Source organism: Chaetodon trifascialis, chromosome 6 (genome assembly GCF_039877785.1).
Source record: "Chaetodon trifascialis isolate fChaTrf1 chromosome 6, fChaTrf1.hap1, whole genome shotgun sequence".
NCBI classification, from domain to species: domain Eukaryota; kingdom Metazoa; phylum Chordata; class Actinopteri; order Chaetodontiformes; family Chaetodontidae; genus Chaetodon; species Chaetodon trifascialis.
Window position 1 is genome coordinate 22712631 of NC_092061.1, and position 20467 is coordinate 22733097.

A 20467-nucleotide genomic window follows, 5' to 3' on the forward strand; every position below is an offset into this window, starting at 1 on the left:
GTGCATGTCAATAAAAGTAATGTAGGAAGCTAAAAAGAGATTGTGGATGTCTTATAGACGTGTTTTCATTTAAGTTAAAAGCACGTCAAAAGACCTTTTCAAGTCCACATCTGACACATTTTTGGCTAAACATGAGAAAAAAATGAGCAAGTAAAGAAGTTTCTTTCTGGGTAAAATATTTGGAAAGCTTTCAGTGCTTTCTGCAGACCGGCTATACAGTGGGCGGCTTGGAACAATCACAGTACACAGGGCCAGAAACCTGATAAAGGCTTGAGATGGTTGCAAGTGCAGGCAAAACAAAAGACAGGCAATTGTTCTGGTGCTGTTAGCAACTGGCTTTACAATAGCACAAAAAAAATGTGTAGTTTTTATGTAACCCACAGCCAAGTACACACACCAAAAGTTTACACTGAATTCTTTGAATTGACATCAGTGATAAAAATGCTTGGGAAGAGAAAGACGGAGAGGCGGCTCATCATAAAAATGATTTTATTATCCTAATTGTTATCAGAGGACGGATATCAATTTTTCACTTTTTACAATATATTACTATCATTAGACTGTTTTATACATTGTTTTATATATTAATCATTTTCAAATAATTTTGTACATGCTTTTGGGACTGACATTCCCTGGTCAGATTAAGCAGAAAAATGAGGAAAAAAGGCACATGATTGCTCCTGTTCACTGAGAGCAATACAAAGAAACAAAGAACTGTAGTGGTTTGTGTGAGTGCAGGTGAAATGCCTCCCGATCATATGATGGGCAGGCCAGCCCCTTTGAAGCCTATTACATGTATTGCCAGGGCAGCACAATATGTCCAAAACAGCTTTCCAAATCACAGCCCAACATAATCATTTTGATGTGGCAACTGACAGCAATCATATCTTTTGATTTGCTGAAATGCACTCAGAAAAAACAAAGCACTCACACACACACACACACACACACACACACACACACACACACACACATACACACACACACACACACACGCACACACCCACATACACAAAATCTCTCTCATCTCCAAAGATCTGATAGTTTAGTTTACAGTAGAAAGAAAAGAATTACTCGGATCTCGAGCCACCTCCAGGGGCTGCACTCAGGTCTCTTGTTTCTCTGTTCTATACATGTAGCTGAATGTCAGAAATGTGGGCCATTGCAAACAGCGCAGCTCGCCGTAAGGTCTCTGGGAACACGCAGCTCAGTCGAAAATGTGATCATATCCTTCTTTAAGACTCAGCGTTGGAAAGCTCCGTGGCCTTAGGGAAGCTGAGTGCAGTCTGTGGTGTGAAATACCACACACTAACACCACCAGTGCCCGCTCCTCTCTGAACTGTCCAACATTTGACATCCAACCGCGACTTGAAACACTGCCCAAACTGTCTCAGAGGTTGTTCTCTGGCTTCAGTGCCTGGGATGCTTGATCCAGTTTCGTATCATCCACTTCTGACCAGAGCATCTCTGGACCACCAGGCGAAGGCCAAAGTTGGCATCTTTTGACATTTCAACCTCCAAGCATCGACCAGTGTCCCTGCTGATGATTGGACCATTCTGTAACAAAAACAATGCAAATGTGACTGAATTTACACAATGGCTTTCAGGAATCTGTTGTTGTGGCCGAAATGACAGTGATCAAGCATCCAGAAAAATATGGGTCACTGTCTTATTTTATTACATTTGGTGTGTTGACCCAGTGATCAAGGGATCAGATCATGTGTTTTCCTTTTACCTGAGTAAAGTCCCAAAGCCTCTGGGAGATCCTTGAAACGGCGTCGCATTTTTTCAGCCTGGGTGTCCGTCCTCTGCCATCATCAACGAGGCATTTTGTGTCAGGCAGGAAGGTGGTTGACCCCAGGGGTCCAAGCTGGAGAAGCCCCTCTGTAGAGTACCGAGCGAGCTGCGACAAAGAGATAACCAATGTGTTAGACTTCTGGACTCACATGCTGCAGCAGCAATCATAGCTTCAACAAACAAACACTTAACATCAATGGAAAGCACAAGCTGTCTGTGCTCGTGTGCCTCGATGAGAAAATTGACTGTGGTTTGCAGTGATGCTGTTCAGCTGCTCTGTCCAAGCAAGACGGGAAAAATGGTTTAAATGGTTAAATGGTTTTTAAGCCTGTTGCAGACTGTGTGACATATAGAAAGGTTGGAATGCTTTCATTTTACATTCCTTTAAGATAATTATTTTACACAAGTAATAATTCCCATAGAACCTGAATACTACATAGAAATGCAGCCTTCAGATAATCCTTGTAAGGGGAAAATGCATTATCTATCAAAATGTGCTCACGAAACAAGGCGTCTGCCAGTATGTCCATCAGTTCTATATATATTGAAATCAATGCAATACTTTGTTTTAGAAATCAATACATTGAAATGTGTCATTTAAATGTGTGATATGCTGCTTCATTGCAGCGGGCAGCTACTGAGATCTGCTCAACCATTTGTCTTCAGCAGGTGGAGCTTTTTTTTTTTCTCCATTGTGATTTTATTCAGCTACTGCCTCATTTAATTGTGTGTGGAATATCAAAATGAATTACAGCAAGTAAATTAGGTTTTAGCCTTAGCAGAGGCTAGCTATCTCACCAGCTGGCACCATCTTATTCATGGAAATTTTAAATTTCTATGGCACAATAATTCTATATGGTAAATGTATATATGTCAAAAAGCCAGATTTAGCTCTTAACTCAGTTTTTTAATTCAAATATGGAGAACTAAACTACTTCCTACATTCAATAATGCAAGATTATACAATATTATAGTGAACTGCATCGCACGGAAACCACAGTCTGCAGCTTGTTAATGCTGCAATACTTCCCCAAACCAAAACTTGATCCCTCACTGTTTAATCCTGCACATGAAAGGCTCTGTGACGATAAGTATCTATTACGTAAGGATACAGTAGAGATAGCATTTATTATTTATGCGAGTGATCCTCTCTGAAAAATGAGATGCCAAAGATAGGGAGGTCTTTAGTACAACAGCAGCCCTGCTTTGAGAGGAACACATATTCATGACTGTCCTGAATAACACATGCACATGCTGTCTTCTGTTAAAGCACAGGCAAGGAAGCTATGTTATGTTAGTCCTGGGAGAATCAGTGTAACCGAATTCCTCTCAATCCAGATTGCTGAAAAGCAGACAGCAGAAGTACAATGGATTCTAATGCTTTAATGATGCAAAAACATGCTATAACCTTTCCTGTATGTGTGATTTTTCTTCTGAATTTCTTAAGAACAGATTTTTCAAAGGGTTTGACTGAAAAATTGAGATGAAATATCAGTAAGTTTCTGAGCACACTGCAAAAGTGGGTGCTTGTGACTACCATGTCTACAAACCTGTCAATGAATCTGATGAAACTTCAAAAGCAACAGCATAAAGACCTGTTACTGAGGACATACACGGATAAGCCCTGTTCCAATACTTTTTTTTTTTTTTTTCAACAATTTTAACACGTAAACATCTCTGTAAACCAAGTGGAGGACTGTTGGAACATGGATGGAGAAAGTGGAGCTGCAGTAAGTGGTCTGTCTGGGTGCTGCTCCTTGTGAGAAGAGAGAAGGCAGGTGGTTTTTAATTCAATGTTCTGCCCTGAAGAGCCACTTGGAACAAACAGGAAAAGAATGAAGCACCACTTTGAGTGTCACTCAAGGTTCACTGGAGCTGGTTGGGCTGGTCATAAGGACGCTGATAAGGACAATTCTTTAGTCTAAGAAATCTTAGTATTTACATAAACACATACTCCAGGTGGCAGACTAAAGGTCATTATGACAGACAGCTTGATTGTGGGGTTATAAGGCTCTAAAATGAATTATCCATGGTGTAAACTACAACTGGGCATGAGAAAACCCCATATAATCCCACTAATACCTGTTTACAGCTCAGTCTGGCAGCCTTTTATACGCTAATACATTTAAAATGGGACCATAACAAATAATTAACGCAAGGAAATGATTCTGCTGGGCCAATTAACCTGTGCCTCTTGCAGCAACATTAGATGCTTCATTGCCTTCCTGCCATTGCAAAAGTTTTGCAGCCACTGTTTGGAGGTCAAGCTAATCACAAGTTTCTTAATTAGCTCATTAATGGTGCTACGCTGTGACAATGTAAATATAAAATGGAGTGTTTGTACGTTGTATTGGGTTGTAATCTCCACATTTGTACCTTTCCTGTACCTTGCTCCACCAGGAGTAAGTTTATGCCACAGATTATGGCAAACATCTTAAACAGGGCTTGATTTGGGGCCTCAGTTCTGGACCCTGCACAGGTCTGCTCTATATGGTACCACAGCTTAGCATGGGAATTTGAGTGAGCTTCCCACCTCTACACAAACCTCTAAAGGGGCGACTTAAGAGGCCCCACAGCATAAGCGGTGCAGAAGGTGTCCATCAGCACCATGCACACCCAAGTGCACTACAAATAGTTGGGATTCTTTGTAAGAGGAAATTCGGAGTTTGATTTTGAGCCCGGAGGCCCTTTTAGGTGAAAAGAAAGATGTTTCACTGAGAGTTGATATCTCAGAATCACGATGGCAGCTAAATAAATAGTTAATGTAAATGTGCAGCAATAAAACAGCAACGCTTAAAATGTAAATAAAGCACTTTAATTGAACACCCCATTTAATGCAGTTCAAGCAGGAATGTTAGTAAAGCGGTGTGCATTCTAACATCCTGTCATCAGGAAAGAGGACTGCGATTAGACATGTCCATCTACTGTGTTTGCCTTTATCAAACGACACCAGGCTGCTACAAAATAACCACACACACCTACGCATACCCCGGACTGGTCAATATTCTGCCTGTTTATGCAGGAAACGCAGGATTACTGGAGCACAGTAATCCTATCATGGCCTTCTTTCTTTTTTTTTTTTCTTTACTAATATTGTTTTTCCATGTTTTACCATTGAAATGCCTATCAGAAAGGAAGTGAGGATGCATATTTTACTTTAGCAAACTACTGCAAGATGTGTGTATGTGAGTATGAACAATGATGCAGCTCATCCGCCGTGCTTTCACTGCATCGGACAGAGGTGAGACATTATCCATGATTTAGATTTCCACTGGGAGAGCCAGCAGAGAGAGACTCATTCATCAGAACTACAATAAAGATTTATTCTGGCCAATTATATTTTTTCATAAGTAAAAGGAGCAATGGTAAAAAGGAATGCAAAATCACATTCTCCCACGAAATTAAATTCGGCCCGCTCACCGTAATGTCAGTCATCACTGTAATCTAATGATACAAAGACACAAAATTCATCTCCATTTGTTTGTTTGCCTGGGGGATCAGGATTAAAAGAGGCAGTGAAGCTTTACATCACTGGACCCCAGTGAGCTCTCGCTATAGAACAAAAGACGAGCGGCTGGTGAGCTGCTGGCCTCCTGCTCCCTCAAATGACTGATAATGAACATGTCACTCACCTGCAAGAGAAAGGTGGGAAATGTAATAATAATAATAAAAAAAAATGTGATGCATGAATAGAATTTGCATGATTTGCCATCTTCAGGCTTGTCTCTTATTCCACAGCACAAAAAGGAAAATAGGCACAAAAACAGGACGACGGCCTCCCACTCACAGTGCCATTTGTCCTGGTATCTGTTCAAGTCAATTATTATGCTGAGCACACATTTTTTTCATCAGCATCTGACTGCATAGTCATATAACTACATGCACTCTCACCTCGGAGTGGCCCAGTTTTCCTACTGAGCAGGTCAAATAGAGCTGTTGGTGATGCCTTGCTCAATTGTCATTTCTACGGTACTACTGTCACTGCTACGTGTCTGTACTACCTTGTTCCTTTTGCCTTGTCTGACTGATGAACACCTTCCAAATCCATGCATACTGACCCTGTACGGTATTATTGAGCCACATAAAATGTTAATCATTTCATGTATTTGCACAGGCTAAAATCAAACAAATGAAAAATAATGAAAATGAATTGGCAGGAGGATTAAATAAAAGTGGCTATGAATGCATAGTATACAAATAAATTCACACAGTCAAAATATATCTTAAGTTATTAAAAAGGTATTTTTGAAATATGCTTTGTCGAACTTTAAGAAAGATGTCATTTTAACTGAATGAGGAAGTCCCACCTGAGAGGAACCCCTGCGTCTTATGTGTTAAAATGGATTTCTGCTTGTCAGATATTTGAGAAGATGAAGATTTGATGATTATATGGTTAAATGAGAATGAATCTGTGAGTTAGTTTTGAAACAACCTGGAAGAATCCCATTTTTTGATTTTGTCTGCTATTTGAAAGCGCGTCTTTACATAAATTTTAAGGAGTTGAGTTCCAGAAAAAGAGCAGCCGGTGGAGTGAAAGGATTTAAGTGGGCTGCAGTCTAACAAAGTGTTTTTGGAGCAGCAATGTTTCATGACGAGTTGTGGAAACGTGTTCGCCCACACTATGCTGCAGCATGAGAAGTACGGATAGATTAAGAATAATAAAGGGCACAAAGACATTGCTCGTTCATGAAATGAATGGCTTTCCATCAGATTACTTATTCACTGACACAATGTTCTCTACAACTCATGTTCTCATTGATTCTGATTCAGGGAAATATCTGTGTTGAACTCCGCATATTCAACTGCATACTGTGATTCCTTATTTTGTCCATTTCACTTTAAATGCGGATTGTAATTTAGCATGTTTACCAACGTTTTCACATTTATGACAAGTGCTAATTTAATGTGACAGGAGGCAAGAGGCAGCCTTGTCATGTTCCTCTCTGATCGGAAATCCACTAAACCCACATGTTGCTAATTCTCCATCCATGAGTATCCTGACAAATATCTTTTGTAGGTTATTACTTTTCAACCCGAGTACGTTTTCAAGTAGAATATGTGTCCTGATTCAATCAGGTTTGAAACAGGTTTACTTCAATTTATGAAACTCCCAAATGTAGATTTACAATTCACTGTATTTACAATTTATTCGAACTCCTTCACTGCTGATTTAGGTTGTAATATAATCTGCCCTCAGTGTATCTTGACGCACCATTTTAGCTGTTCACATAAAAGCTTCAAATGTGTGTGTGCCAGTCGATAGTTCTGTTAATGAGAAGCAATCAGGCGCACGTATTTCTCTCTGTAGGGCTGTTGCTACCACCACTTACTGAATAAAATGTGATTTAACTTCTAGGGGCTTAAAGAGGAGAGTTATTACACCACATCATCCTGAGTCCTCAAGTATGAAAATGCAGAATATGTTGATCTGTACATTCAAGAAAACACACAAGCAGTTCATGGGTCTTGTCTGACCTGGGAGGACATGCCATGGCAGGGGTACAGGATGGCTTTGTCATCGTCCTCAGAGCCCTGGTCCAGGCAGTAGCCGCTTGCTTTGCTGTTCCTCACCTGCAAAACAGCAGAGGAGGTGTTGATACTTAATGAATGTTTGAATGTTTAAAGAACCGATTATGGTAGGAGTTAGGAAGAGACAAGAGAGAAGCTTCAAGGACAGTAGAGGGCAGGTACACTACATGGCCATCAAAATTACAGTTTGCTCAAGCATTGGGAAATATGCTTATTCATCTGGCCAAGAGGTAAAATAAGATAATCCTTTATTAATCCCACAACTGGGAAATATGCTGTGTGAAAACAGCAAACGGGATAGGGTAATAGTAGGCAGCATTATTTATAAAAGCAAGATGTGACAGATAAGTAAACAATATAATAACTTAAAAAGACAATGGTTGAATTCACATTAGAATTGCACAGAAGAAATATTGATATTGTCCAGTTTAGTATACATTGATAGTTGTTGTGCTGTGTGTGGTCTGCTGGGAACAGTGTTGATTGTGAAGTCTGACAGCAGCAGGAAGGAAGGAAGGACCTGTGGTATATCTCCTTCACACACTGCAGGTGCAGCAGCCTGTCACTGAAGGAGCTGCCCAGTGCTATCAGTAGTGTCCTGCATGGGGTGGGACATGTTCTCCATCAGGGATAAGAGCTTAGCCGTCATCCTCCTTTCTCTCATCACCTCAACTGGGTGGAGGGAGCATCCCAGGTCAGAGCTGGCCTTCTTAACCAGTCTGTGAAGTCTCTTGCTGTCAGCAGTCAAGATGCTGCTGCCCAGAAGACACTCCATAGGCCACCACAGAGTCAAAAAAGGTCCTCAGAAGTGACCCCTGCACTCCAACAGACCTGAGTCTCCTCAGCAGATACAGTATGCTCTGGCCTTTCTGGATTTGAAATGTCAGTCCAGTCCATTTTATCATTCAGGTCGCCCTGTTACTTTGAAGAGCCCACCATCTCAGTGTCTTTTCCCTGGATGGTCACTTGTGCAGGAGGACTTGTGTTTCCTCCTGCAGAAGTCCACCACCAGCTCTTTGGTTTTCCCCGCACTGATGTGGAGGTGGTACCACTTGCACCAGTCCACAAATCACTGGGTCAGTTCTCTGTACTCTCTGTGGTCCCCATCTGTGATGAGGCAGATGACTGTAGAGTCATCAGAGATCTTTGGTGGCAATTAGCCGATTCGAGTGTGGTCAGTCGGTGTGGGAGTCCATGATCCGTGCTGTGAGTTGATGGCCTATCCCTGTGTACTCCAACTTTCCGAAGAGGTGTGAGAAGAGAATCAAAAATATGATTCTCACAGTGCTCCCAGCCTTTTCCAGGTCAGAGACGGATCTATGTAGGAGGGAGATGACAGCGTCTTCCATCCTAACGCTAGGTTGATAGGTCAACTGTAGTTGGTGAATTGATGGTATCACGAGGGAGTGGAAATGGGCAAGGACTAGCCTCTCTGGGGTCTTCATCATATGTGATGTCAGTGGCCTGTAGTTGTTGAGGTCCCTGGGGTGCAGAGTTTTTGGCACTGGTATCACACATGCTGTTTTCCACAGCTGTAGCACTCTCCTCAGCTTCACGCTCGAGTTGAAGATGTGCTCAACTGTTTTGTTCAAACAGTCTGCACAGGACTTGAGAAGCCTTGAGTCTTGAGCTTTTCTCACCTTGATCCTCTTGAGTTCTGTCCTCATCTGGTTTGTCGTGGGGGACAGAGGGGGGCAGCATTGGAGTGCAGTGGATGAGAAGATGTGGACCATTTTCCTATCTGTTCATTAAACACTGTTTGAAGCTGAAGTCTAAGCTTAATTAAGTGGCTCAATATAGCTAAATAAGATCACTAATTAACACATTTTATTTAATTTCGCTGTGACGTCCATGCCCTGCCAAGACATAGACCCACACAGTACTGCCTCAAAAACTGCAACTTGTTTTTCACTTAGGCACACGTGAAACAAACAAGATATAACTATGTGTTAATTAGAGGTGCTTGTCGGTAGAGTGGTATTGATTTTCTCATCTAACTGATGGCAAGAGAGTGAGTAAGCATTTTCCAAAACTGTTGCAATGTTGCATTAATTATAAAATGGACAATAATTGTTCTCATTTCTCTCATTAGCTTCAGGGGTGTCAGCTTGGTAAAAATCTGCCTCATTCTTTGTTAGGGAGCAGCAAACCACAAAAAGCTATTTCATAACATAGGTTAACTACAAATCGTGTACATTTAAAATATTTGACAAAATGCAATAGAGAAGCTTACATCAGTCTAACCATAGCACAGATTAAAGGAGTGTTGGAGAAAAAGAATGCTCCTGTTCAAAAAGTGCTTCCTGCCAACTGGACGCTGCGGTCTGAAAGCAAATAAATTCCTGCGTGCATGTCGCATCGCCTCCTGTCTAGCAGACCTATTGTGACTTGCTCACACAGCAGAATCTCACAGCATCTCAAAGTGATGAACTGACCACGATAGGATATCATCATGCAGTGACCAGCCCCAGTTCTGTCTCTCCCTACAGGCCTCCAGATGGTGGTGTGCATTGAGCGTGAGCTTCGGTTCTGTGTGATTTGAATGCGTACAGCTTCATTTCCAGGTTGTGACATATCTATCATGTGCTGTTGTCAGGGAAGGTTCCACTCGGCCGGTCTGGTCAGCATGGCCAAGCACGGCGCTGATGCTCAGTGACAGATGAGGCTCACTTCTGCTGCGGTGGCTGTGTGGCAACACAAGGCTTGTAGACAGATCTGAAATAGTGCCACTTAAGTGGCTGCCGCTCTGAGGAATCCATTAACTGGGTGCCAGAGCCAAAACAGGCGGCAGGGGGAAACAAAGGAGGGAACAAATTCATTCAACTCTGATGAATTTTGAGGATAATTTTGATGTATTAAAACATTGCATTTGGACAGCACATTGATTTTCCTCTGTGTTCCATTGTTGAAATTGATATGATGAAAAACGGCGCGTTTGAGCAAACCTTCAAATAGTGTCTGACACTGGAGTGTGTTCAGTTCTTCAACCTGTCATAATCCTGTTTCCTCCCCCACTGTGCTCAGTGAGCAGCCAAGCCCAAAACAATCAAGTTGGAATGGAAAACTAATAAGTGTTTAATTAAAACTCATTCCGAGGAAATTGCATCTAATCCTGTGTGGTGATGCTGCATTGCCATAGCAACAAGATACCTTTACCTTCATGTCTACAGTGAATTTGTTGTAATTTGGTTTTTGGTATATTTTGATGTGGAGGGTGTGAGCCTGTCACTGTGAAGATGCTTGATCGTATCTGCATGTTTCAGTTTGCATTTAATTTGTACAAATTAAGCAGATCTCATGCAGCTGCTGACATCTGCGTTGCAGGGAAATGTTCCTCAAAAAAGACCCTGATAATGCACAGTTCACAAATTAATAAGTTCTTACTCATTTTCTGTATTTATCATCTGTGGAATCAAATTAGCTGTCTCAGTGTTTGCATCCTGTCTAAACCACAGCGCTGTAATAGAATTACGGAGGATGATATAGAAAAATTAACATGCTGACGATTTCTAATAATCCTGTTAGCGAGTATCTTTCTCACCTCGCCGTATGTGATGGTGTTGTTGTAGATTCGCATCTCTGGGTAGACGTGTTCAAGGTACCAGCGAAAACTCCGACATTGCAGCCTCTTCCTTAAGGCCAAGCGCTCCGAGACATCCCCGAAATCTACTCCAGGGTTCTGTCAACAAAAAGTGCAAAGCAAAGATGAAAAACCTGCTTAGCCAGGGGGCACTTTACTTAAGAACCAAGTGAGAGTAGTAGCTGCTGGAGAAATGGGAGACGCAAGAGTGTTGAGGTGCTGAGAGGACTCAACAAGCATTTAGTTAAGAGATGGATAGATGCGCCTGTCATGTGGGACCTTCATTGTTCTTTCATTAGACATGATCTGTGCTGAGCAAATTCTAATCAGCTGCTTAATTATGAGCCCTCATGGCCCTGCCTGCATTATGGAGGTGGCTTCCCAGATTGATTAGGTGAATACCCAATGGCTGCACTGCGTTGCACAGAGGCTTGACCCTGATGCACGCATGCATATGTACGCGCACACACGCACACACACTCACACAAGGTCCACATCAGTAAGTGCAGCACATGGCTTAAATGTACATGAATATGCAAATCATCACTCACCCTGTATAGCCAGGGAAAATATACTCCACATACATATGAAAGAACGACTGCCTTCCATTGAAATTGGTGCAAAGGTACACACACACACACACACACACAGACACGCACATACACACAAGCACGCACAGTTGTCTTATTACCAGACAGTGCTTCCAGGCAAATCCTCCTCAGTTTTACAGCCAGCTGCTGAATTTGCTTTCAACATCTGTTAATAAGGAATTCTCATTTGATGTCCACTTTTCTTGTACCATAAAGCAACAATAACAAATGCATTCAATTTCACTGAGATGTTGTTCAAGTATTTGGACTTGGGGCTGGCTGCTGTGGTGAATCATGAAGCCTTCCCCCACCAAAGTAATTGTGCTCTCAGTGGGTACCCCAGACAATAACAAGAATCTGTGATTATGTGTATGGGCGGGTTTGAAGGGAAGGAGGGAGGTAGATGGAATAATCGTAGCGTTAGGTCCTTGTACTGTACACAAAATAACTCTGCGCCACAGGACAGCTGGGGTAATAACGTGCCATACCACTGTGTTTGTAATTGCACTGGAGAGGGGATGTGGCCTGATTGGCTAGTTTGTCAAAGTTGCCCCCCTCCCTCCTCCTCAACATGCCCTCTATGCTGCACACATAAACACACATGGGTTACAACATTTCCACAGTTGGCACTTCCTACCTGAACTTAATGAGTACTCATGTAATGATGTTTGTGCCAGATTTCTAAACAGCATGCAGGAACCAGCAGCGTATTAGACCTGTATGTGACTGCTGCACAACCGTTTATTATTTTGTTATGATCGGCAGTGTTGTTTTGGAGAGCATTCAGAGGCCATCACTGACATCCTTCGCTGACAATCATGTCATTCTGCTTGGCTGACGAGGCAATTAGGATTCAATATCAAACTTTTTATTAATGAAAGTAGCTGTTTATTCTTTTGCCGCCCATCTCAAAGGACCCTTGAAAGCAATTAAGCTAAAGTGATGTGTTTGGAAATAGACTGATTGGACAGTCAGGAGGCTCCTCTCTTTCACTTGGTGCACCCCTCATCTGTTTGGAGTGAGAATCCACTGCTTCCTCGCTCTGCCTTTGCTCTGCTGCCAGTGTGAAGGTCAAGTGGGATGAAATCTGAATTGTGAATTTCTATTGACGAGTGTCTCCGGAGGACCGGGCTGCGTGTCTGAATGAGCAAGTGAGAAGGGAGGAGAGGGGGCGAAGGGAGCTCAGGGACTGAGGGAGGGAGTGATCTAAGACGGAGAAAAACTTACGTTCATGGGAATGTTCCAGGCCATGTAGACATGGGATTTGTATTCATCCATCCACACCTCAGCAGCCCGCAGGGCATTGCGCTTAGCGTAGTAATCAATGTCATTGTTGTAGGGCTTCTTGGTGCGCTCGATGTGAGCCACTCTGGCACAGGGGAGGACTTCCATACTCCCTCCACATTGCCACACCTAGACAGCAGCAGGAAAGAAAGTCCATGTATCAATCAAATGTGGATTTGCACAGGAATGCCTCCACCAAGCTCCTTTTCAATAAACATAAACATTATGGGAATGAAGGAGAATGCTTTATTTCCACTGCACTAAGGACTCAAAATTGACCCTCCCCTCACCCAAATAAGAAAAATTATACCAGTGAGATATGTCCTTTATCCCACTCATGAAGTCTTTATCCACATAGGACATTAGCAAAGAGGAAATTGAATGTTTTCATCATATCTTGGCTAAAATATGGGGCTTCAGAACACATTGACATCAGGATTTATAAGTGGATTAAGCTGCAGTGGTCTAAGATGTGTGTATGGACATACTATTGACGCTGCTTCCTCCACAGTTAAAACTTGTTACCACTGGAGTGCATGTCACACGAAGTCAACCTGGAAACAGTTGCTGTCCTCTGAGGAGGAAACCTATCCACAGCAAGCAGCATGGGGATTAAAGGATAATTCTGGTTTATTCCAATCTGGTTCTTATGTTCACAGTTTTGGCCATTAATCCTCCATTCAGTCACGATAACATTGTGCTCACAAATTAATTGCTGACATCTTGGAACACAGCAATCGTGCTGCAACAAAGTCAGCTTGGACAAAACACAGCAGTCAGAAAATCTGATAAGTTAGAAACAAGCCAACCATTTAGCCAGACTTCCTGATCACTGTATTTCAAGGTAAATCCAAAAAGCAGGTATAGCTATAATGTCAGTAATAATCCTTGTACGGGAAAACTGTGCAGCCGCATAATAATGGCAAGTACTGAAGGTCAGTATTGACTCAGGAGCTTGGTCTGTTAACTGTGATGGATGTTTGTGATGGTTATTGTGTCCTCGGAGTTTATTAAAAACCTGTCTGAATGTCTTTCTGCTTGTGGTCCTCCCCCCATCTGATTTAGTGACTTCACCACATTTCCCATTTTCCCATACCCTGACACGACTGGGAGCAAATCTAAATACAGGGATAAAGGCCAAACATGTTTCTTCATGTCTTTATGTATCAGTTGCGTTGCGTTTGTGACTGGATTTACTTCTTAACATATAAGATGTGCGCACGGACGCACTGAAATCTGCTACTGCAAATTCCAGTTCACAAGCGAGTCAAGCCAAAAATACAAAATGCAAAGTCCAGCATGCACAATGACCACTACGTTGGAAAAGAACATGGAAAATAATTATTTTAGGTGTTAGAAGAGTATATGATGAGTAGGTCTGTGGGCCTGTGGCCCAAACCTCCATTGAGAGTTGCCTTTGACAACCAGAAAATCCTGATACCAAGAGTAAGTAAGTAAGTAAGTAAAGTTTTATTTTTATAGCACTTTTTAAAACACACAAAGAGACAAAAAATATTAAATGAATAAGGTAAAATACAATATGAAACACAGCACAATGACAGACAGACTAAACAACAAAAACAACAAAACAGGCCCAGGGTGACGATCTATAAAAAGGCTTGCCAATACAAATGCATTTTTAAAAGCTGCTTCAAACCTTTGCTTTGCACTTGGAGCGGGGGATGGATAAAAGGCCGAGATTAGAGGACTGGAGTGGTCGGTAAGTGGAAGACGGAACAAAGAGAAACCTTGTCCCCAGTTACAGAAATGTAAGTGGGGCTCATGTAGAGCCTTATTAGTAATCATCAAGATTTTGTAGTTTATTCTGAATTTTACAGAGAGCCAGTGGAGGGAAGCAGGAACAGGGCTAATGTGGAACCATCAGCTAGTTCTAGTTAATAGCCTGGCAGCTGCTTTCTGAACTAACTGTAAAAGGTTCAGATCAGCTGGATGGGGACACATGTAGAGGGAATTACAACAACCAAGACAGGAGAAAATGAAACTGTGAACCAATATTTCAAGATGTGTCTGAAGAGTGCAGTGTGTACGGCATAAGTAGTTATAGATACAGCCAGACAGTAAATGTCATCTTAAAAAGCATTAATTGCTGTGGAAAATATTGATCAGTTGTAGACTCAGAGATATTGTGACACTTGTCCGACATCCTCAAGGTAAGAAAATAGTGACAGGCGTGGTAGTCGTTATATATATGCAAACCTATGCTGTGCTGTGCTGTGCTGTAGGAAAGCAGCCCAGGAGTTAAACACTTGCGCAACGTCATCAGAACACCACAGCATATGGTAAAGTCATCCCAGCCGTACAAAGTGAGGAGCCGCCACCACCCACAGTCTCCTAATGATCATCGCCACAATGCGTAGCAGATGTTCTGATCCATTAACTTCTCTCTGAACCCAAAACGACACCCCCTGCTTGGTGTTAAAGGAGATTGCTGCTGCAAAACTGCTTTCTCAATTAAGTCCAGAGCAGGGGTAAAGCCTGTGTTGAGCTAACTGTGTTTATTTAATGCCATGCAAGTAAATACAGCTTCTTGTGCTTCAGGCCATGTTCACAATAATCATGATTAGAGTGTTTATTCAAACTGTGGAGCTTTTCTCCCAAAGCTTTGTCCCCTTGGTCAGGCTATGACTGTAGCATTGAAGTGATAAGAACAATAATAACAGACCTACTAATAATAATAGTAACATCAGGTGTGCGCCTCTCATCTTCTTCCTTTCGTGTAGTTCTTCTGTGACGAGTGAGTATGTTAAGCCAACTATAGAGCATGACCTCTACATGCAAATGCTCTGAGGACGATTCAAATCTGTTTAGAGAAGTTTCTGGCTTGATATTAAGAAACTAAAATCAAGACTCACTGGCTACTTTGTAGTTTAATGGGATGATGCCTTACTTTGCTCGAAGGGGTGCAAATATCGTGAGGTCATTAGGAAATAATGAAGAATATTCACTACCCACTGGGATGAAGCACTTTAGGTGAGGAAGCACGCAACAGTGAATAATGTTTTAGTATTTAGAAATAGATGATTATATCTTAGTAATCTGCTGCCCCTCAGCAGAAGATTCAGATTTAATCAGGATCTAATCATTATAAAATAAGGATGCTGAATCTATGCTATATTTTTAACTGTCAATAAATCCCATGAAAAGACCAGAATTAATAATGCGTTTCTCAAGACTTGTTGGCAGCCTCAATATTTACTGATATCAATTCTTAAACACAAGTCAGAAGTGTATAATAAAAATCAGCTAAATAAGATCTTAAAACCGCTGGGCACTGCTGTTTTTACTAAATGATTCAAGGACTAAGCAGAGCTTTTGTTGGGGACTATTTTCAGCGATGGACTCATACACACAAAGTCTGGTGAGTGCTTCTGGCAGACTGTATGTGGGATTGCCTCAAAATGAACTACAGTGCCCATGTTTGTTATAATGAAGGAACATGTCACTCAGGGAAACTGTGTGACTCACTCATGGGTTTTTAATAGTTTTGGACGACAATGGAGCTATATGGCAAATTGGATCCAGTTACTGTACATTAGGCCTTGGTCATACAGGCTACACTTGTTGGTATGATCAATTTATTGCTGGTTTTTGTCTTTTGATGGAATTTATTGGCAAAAAATGACAAATATCTTTTGACTTATCCCCTCAAACAAAGGTGAGTACATCAATTCATGAATTCTGCTCATTGCATAATATTAAAACTACTTAAAGCTATGTAAGTCATTCATCGATCATCAGGTTCTTCATTGTAAAGTGCTATCTAATAACTAGACAAAGCTCATCATCCAGCTTTACTACCTGGCAGTGTTTAACAAAGTGAGCAACACCAGAGTAAGCTGCATCAACTTGTGCTCCTGTAGGCAGGCCAGGTGTTTGAATAAGTAAGCCTTGAGGCCTTGGTATAGTCAAGAATATGCAGTGTTCATGGAAATGAGACATTTACACAAGTCCCAGTTATCATAATTTACATGTTTCCATAATGCTCAAGGGTGTATGAAAGCTTGTGTTTAATTGTATGTTAATAAAGGCATCTATCCTCTTTTATTCTCTTTTACCCTGCAAGCATTAATTGCCCTGGCTGTATCAGTGGTGGAGTAGTTCATCAGGGCAGACCTAAGCTTAAACACCACTATTGACTGGCTGACCCCTCTTGCACACTGCTGGTGATCTGCAGTGACCCTGGCCTAAAATATCCATTAGTACTCTGGAGTAGGCTTTACCTGCTTTGCTGCTGCCCATGACAAGTGCTACTTTCCACAATAGCGTCATGGTTGGTGCATTTATGTGGGTGAAAGTGCAATACCAATTTAACAGTAAGTCTTTAATCCTCGCAGAATCCACCCATCACCTTCTTTTTTCACCACAGCAAGCTCTGTGCAATGCCATCTTGGCTTCTTTATCCCGCTTTCCTGTTTAAAATCAATAGCGTGTGTGTACATATGTGTCTGTACACGTGTGTCTGTGTGAGAAAGTATTTATATGTGTTAAGTGCTTGTGGATATGTGCATGGAGCACTCATGGATAATTGAAAATGTGTATGTGTAATTGCAGTTAGCAGTTTGCCCAGCACTAAAAGCAAATTGAAGATCAATATTTTCTCAACCACCATTTCCAGAAGGTCAGAAACCTAATAGCTAACTAGGCTTGTGAAACAGGCTTTAGTTTCTTTGTATCACAGCAGGCTTCGTGGAGAGCTATTGGACAAGGAACACAAGCATCTTATTTACACCCACGTACTGTTAAAACTAAACAGTAATGCTGTGCAATAGGTAGATCAAGTGTTAAATAATTCTTCTCTTTTTCATATTATTTTGGTGCACATTGTTACCGCCTCCCCAGACAGATGACAATTGCGCTGTGTGGTTGTAATCATCTCAATAAGCAGAATTTTTTTTAATTATATATCACAACTTGTGATGCTATAAATTACACGCTAAGTAAACTGCAAGGAACTTTTAAATACGATATCCAATAAAGCAAAGTGCAATATATCTGCCAGTTTCGGTCGCTGTGGGTGTCTTCTGAGATCCACATAAACTGAGCTGCTGTAGCTTCCTCCATACATGCAAAGCTCTGTTTACCTCTGGGAGCAGGGCAAAGTCTGAGAGACGGCTCTGTGTGTTTAATCTTATGCGGTTTACCTCCTCTGTCATATCCCTCAGTATGATGTGCGCGACCGATTGTATTTGCACAATGTGCAGGCTTGCGTCATGGTGACAAAACATCTCAAAAGCTAAAATCACCTCTGAAGGAGGCGGATGAACAAGAAGCTTCCTTGCTGCCACAGTTTTGAAGGACCTCGCATATCACATCACCACATCACGATGGCAGTTACAGGGTCAAATATGATGGTGCGTCTGTGTTGAAAGAAGTTTATATTCTGTTTAGATCGTGATTTCCTTCCAAGAGTCACTGAGATCAACATCAGCAGACAGCAGAGTTTGCTTTTGTTGATATGGGACAAGTGGCCACATGCATGGAGATTGCATGGTGACTGTGACTGAAAGGTCATTTCCATCTTCCCTCAACAGGTTCATTCACCAGCCAGTATCAGAGATTTTACCATCACAACATTCAGATAATTTCATCTAAATTTTTCATTCATATGTAGGCATTCATACCAAAAATAACCCTTACTGTAAAAGGGGGGGGGGCTAAATTATTAAAAAGTGGGGTTTTTTTGCAAACGATGCAGGTGTTTTTCCATGAGGTGGAGTTGCTTTTAATGCAGCGATAATGTCACTGTAATCTTGACTCAACATCAGCTTTTGCCTTTAAATTCTGAATTCAGCTGCTCTTCACCCCAGGGTGCAGGCCTCAGGATTTATTGGACTACACCGACTCTCCACAGTGTTCACAGCTTCCCCGTACATGTGGAATGTGTAATGGAGTGGAAAGACCTTTCAATGCAATAGAAACATTTACATTGCGGCCATTATTCTCTGCTTTAAGAGACGATGTGATGATGTGAAAAGACAATCCCACACCACTAACTATACAACATACAACATGGGGGAGGGATAAATTTCTTCCATGGTTTAACAGGAAACTACCTCGGACATCTGCGGAGAGTCAACTCCGCCTTTGAGGATCATCAGCGCTGATGTGACCTTTTTCAACGCAAGAGAGAATCAGCGATCTGATGATTTGGAGGAAAAACAGGACAGCAGATTGCTGGCTCAGACAGGACTGCTTATGACTCCATCCTGCAGCCTTCCTAACCAGGGTTTCAGTCAAAATGAGCAGCAATAAATCAGACTTGGACAATATTTTCCCCTCAACATGAAAGACAATAAGGATGCCTGAGTGTCTGTGTTCACACTGGAAAATATATCAGCACCATGGGGAGAGTCCCTCTGCTAATGACAGCGTCTCACTTCATTGTTACATCCTAGTTGTTATATTCGAAAGGCAAATGGCTATCTGCTGCTGTATTTACTGATGAAATTATAATACATTATTTGAATAAATTAGTATGCAATGGAATCCTCCAAACACATGGAAAATTAATCTTGAAAAAATGCTTAAAACAAAATCAATATGATACTGCTGTACAAGGAAAACAGAGCTTCAAACGTGTGGGGGCAGGGGCATGCTTAAGTTACAGATTGCTCCTTTAAATATTCTAACATTATGGAAACATAGTAAAATCTAAATACCAAATAAGATTGTTTTAATTTTCCACCTCTTATGACCTATGCACAGGTCCTTAGGACTGCTTTTCTGTGAAGTCCATTTGGCACTGACCCTTCACAAAATTGTAGCCTGCATCATTAAGAGGAAGCACTTAACACAGAGCACTTTGATGTGGTGGTAATGTAATTGCTAATTTAATTTAATTGTCTCTGTACATGCAGTTAGTTAATTGCAGCTGGACCATTTGCGTGACAAGCTCCACATGGCTACAGAAAACATCAGCCATAAAAAGCATAAAAGCTATTAACAGCAGTAAACAAGTTTCCATCAGTGCCATTACGACAATACAATCAATAAACTGGGAAAAATGCAGTACACACAGGCTCATGACAGGCATTCAGACAGGCTTTGGATTTAAGAGATTGGCCATTTTCACAGGGGACAAGAAAAAAAACATGTGGCTAAAAAGCCACTAAAACTGCATTGACTATCATGGGCCATGAAAACACTGAATCTGGATAATATTTAAAACAACAAAAATGTCAAATTGTTGCAAAATTCAGTCAGAGAAAAAACAGGAAACCAACACAAATACAGAGCAGAAGGCAGAACTGGTGTGGCGGTTTGAAAAAATCTAGTGTTTTCTTGTATGCTTTGTTCCCTGTGTTTGTTTGTTGGCAGAGGCTGGGTGTGGTTCTCCAGGTGGCTGGGAGCTCCAACACAGCTGGGACTCATCACAATCAGCACAGCATGAAGACTGTGGACTGCAGATTGTTTCTGCTGCTTAGTAGAGTTGCTTCATGTATGCCTCGAGCCTCAAGCCCTCTATCATCACCACCTGCTTTCACCTGTGCCTCCACCACCACGTGCCCTCAACACAAGTACTCACACCACCTGAGCTCTGTGCGCTCCAGCGTATCTCTGAACTGCTCTCCACCTCAGTACCTCGTACCTCACCTGCTATTCCCAGGATTCCCCAACTACTAGTTTCTTGCATACCTGGAGATTGCATGGTGACTGTGACTGAAAG

The 20467-nt window shown here is 41.7% G+C and overlaps 1 protein-coding gene across 1 annotated transcript in view; it reads right to left on the bottom strand.

Moving 5' to 3' along the window:
• Nucleotides 1-472: 472 nt before the first annotated feature.
• The window catches only part of galnt9 (polypeptide N-acetylgalactosaminyltransferase 9), an 85587-nt gene continuing 65592 nt past the window's right edge, over nucleotides 473-20467 (bottom strand). Inside the window, exons 7-11 of the mRNA XM_070964115.1 lie at nucleotides 12724-12909; nucleotides 10868-11005; nucleotides 7273-7368; nucleotides 1736-1903; nucleotides 473-1557 (exon numbers count right to left, since the gene is read on the bottom strand). Coding sequence (XP_070820216.1) covers nucleotides 1411-1557; nucleotides 1736-1903; nucleotides 7273-7368; nucleotides 10868-11005; nucleotides 12724-12909 — 735 coding nt within the window. The 3' untranslated portion in view covers nucleotides 473-1410. The remainder of the gene's footprint in view (nucleotides 1558-1735; nucleotides 1904-7272; nucleotides 7369-10867; nucleotides 11006-12723; nucleotides 12910-20467) is intronic.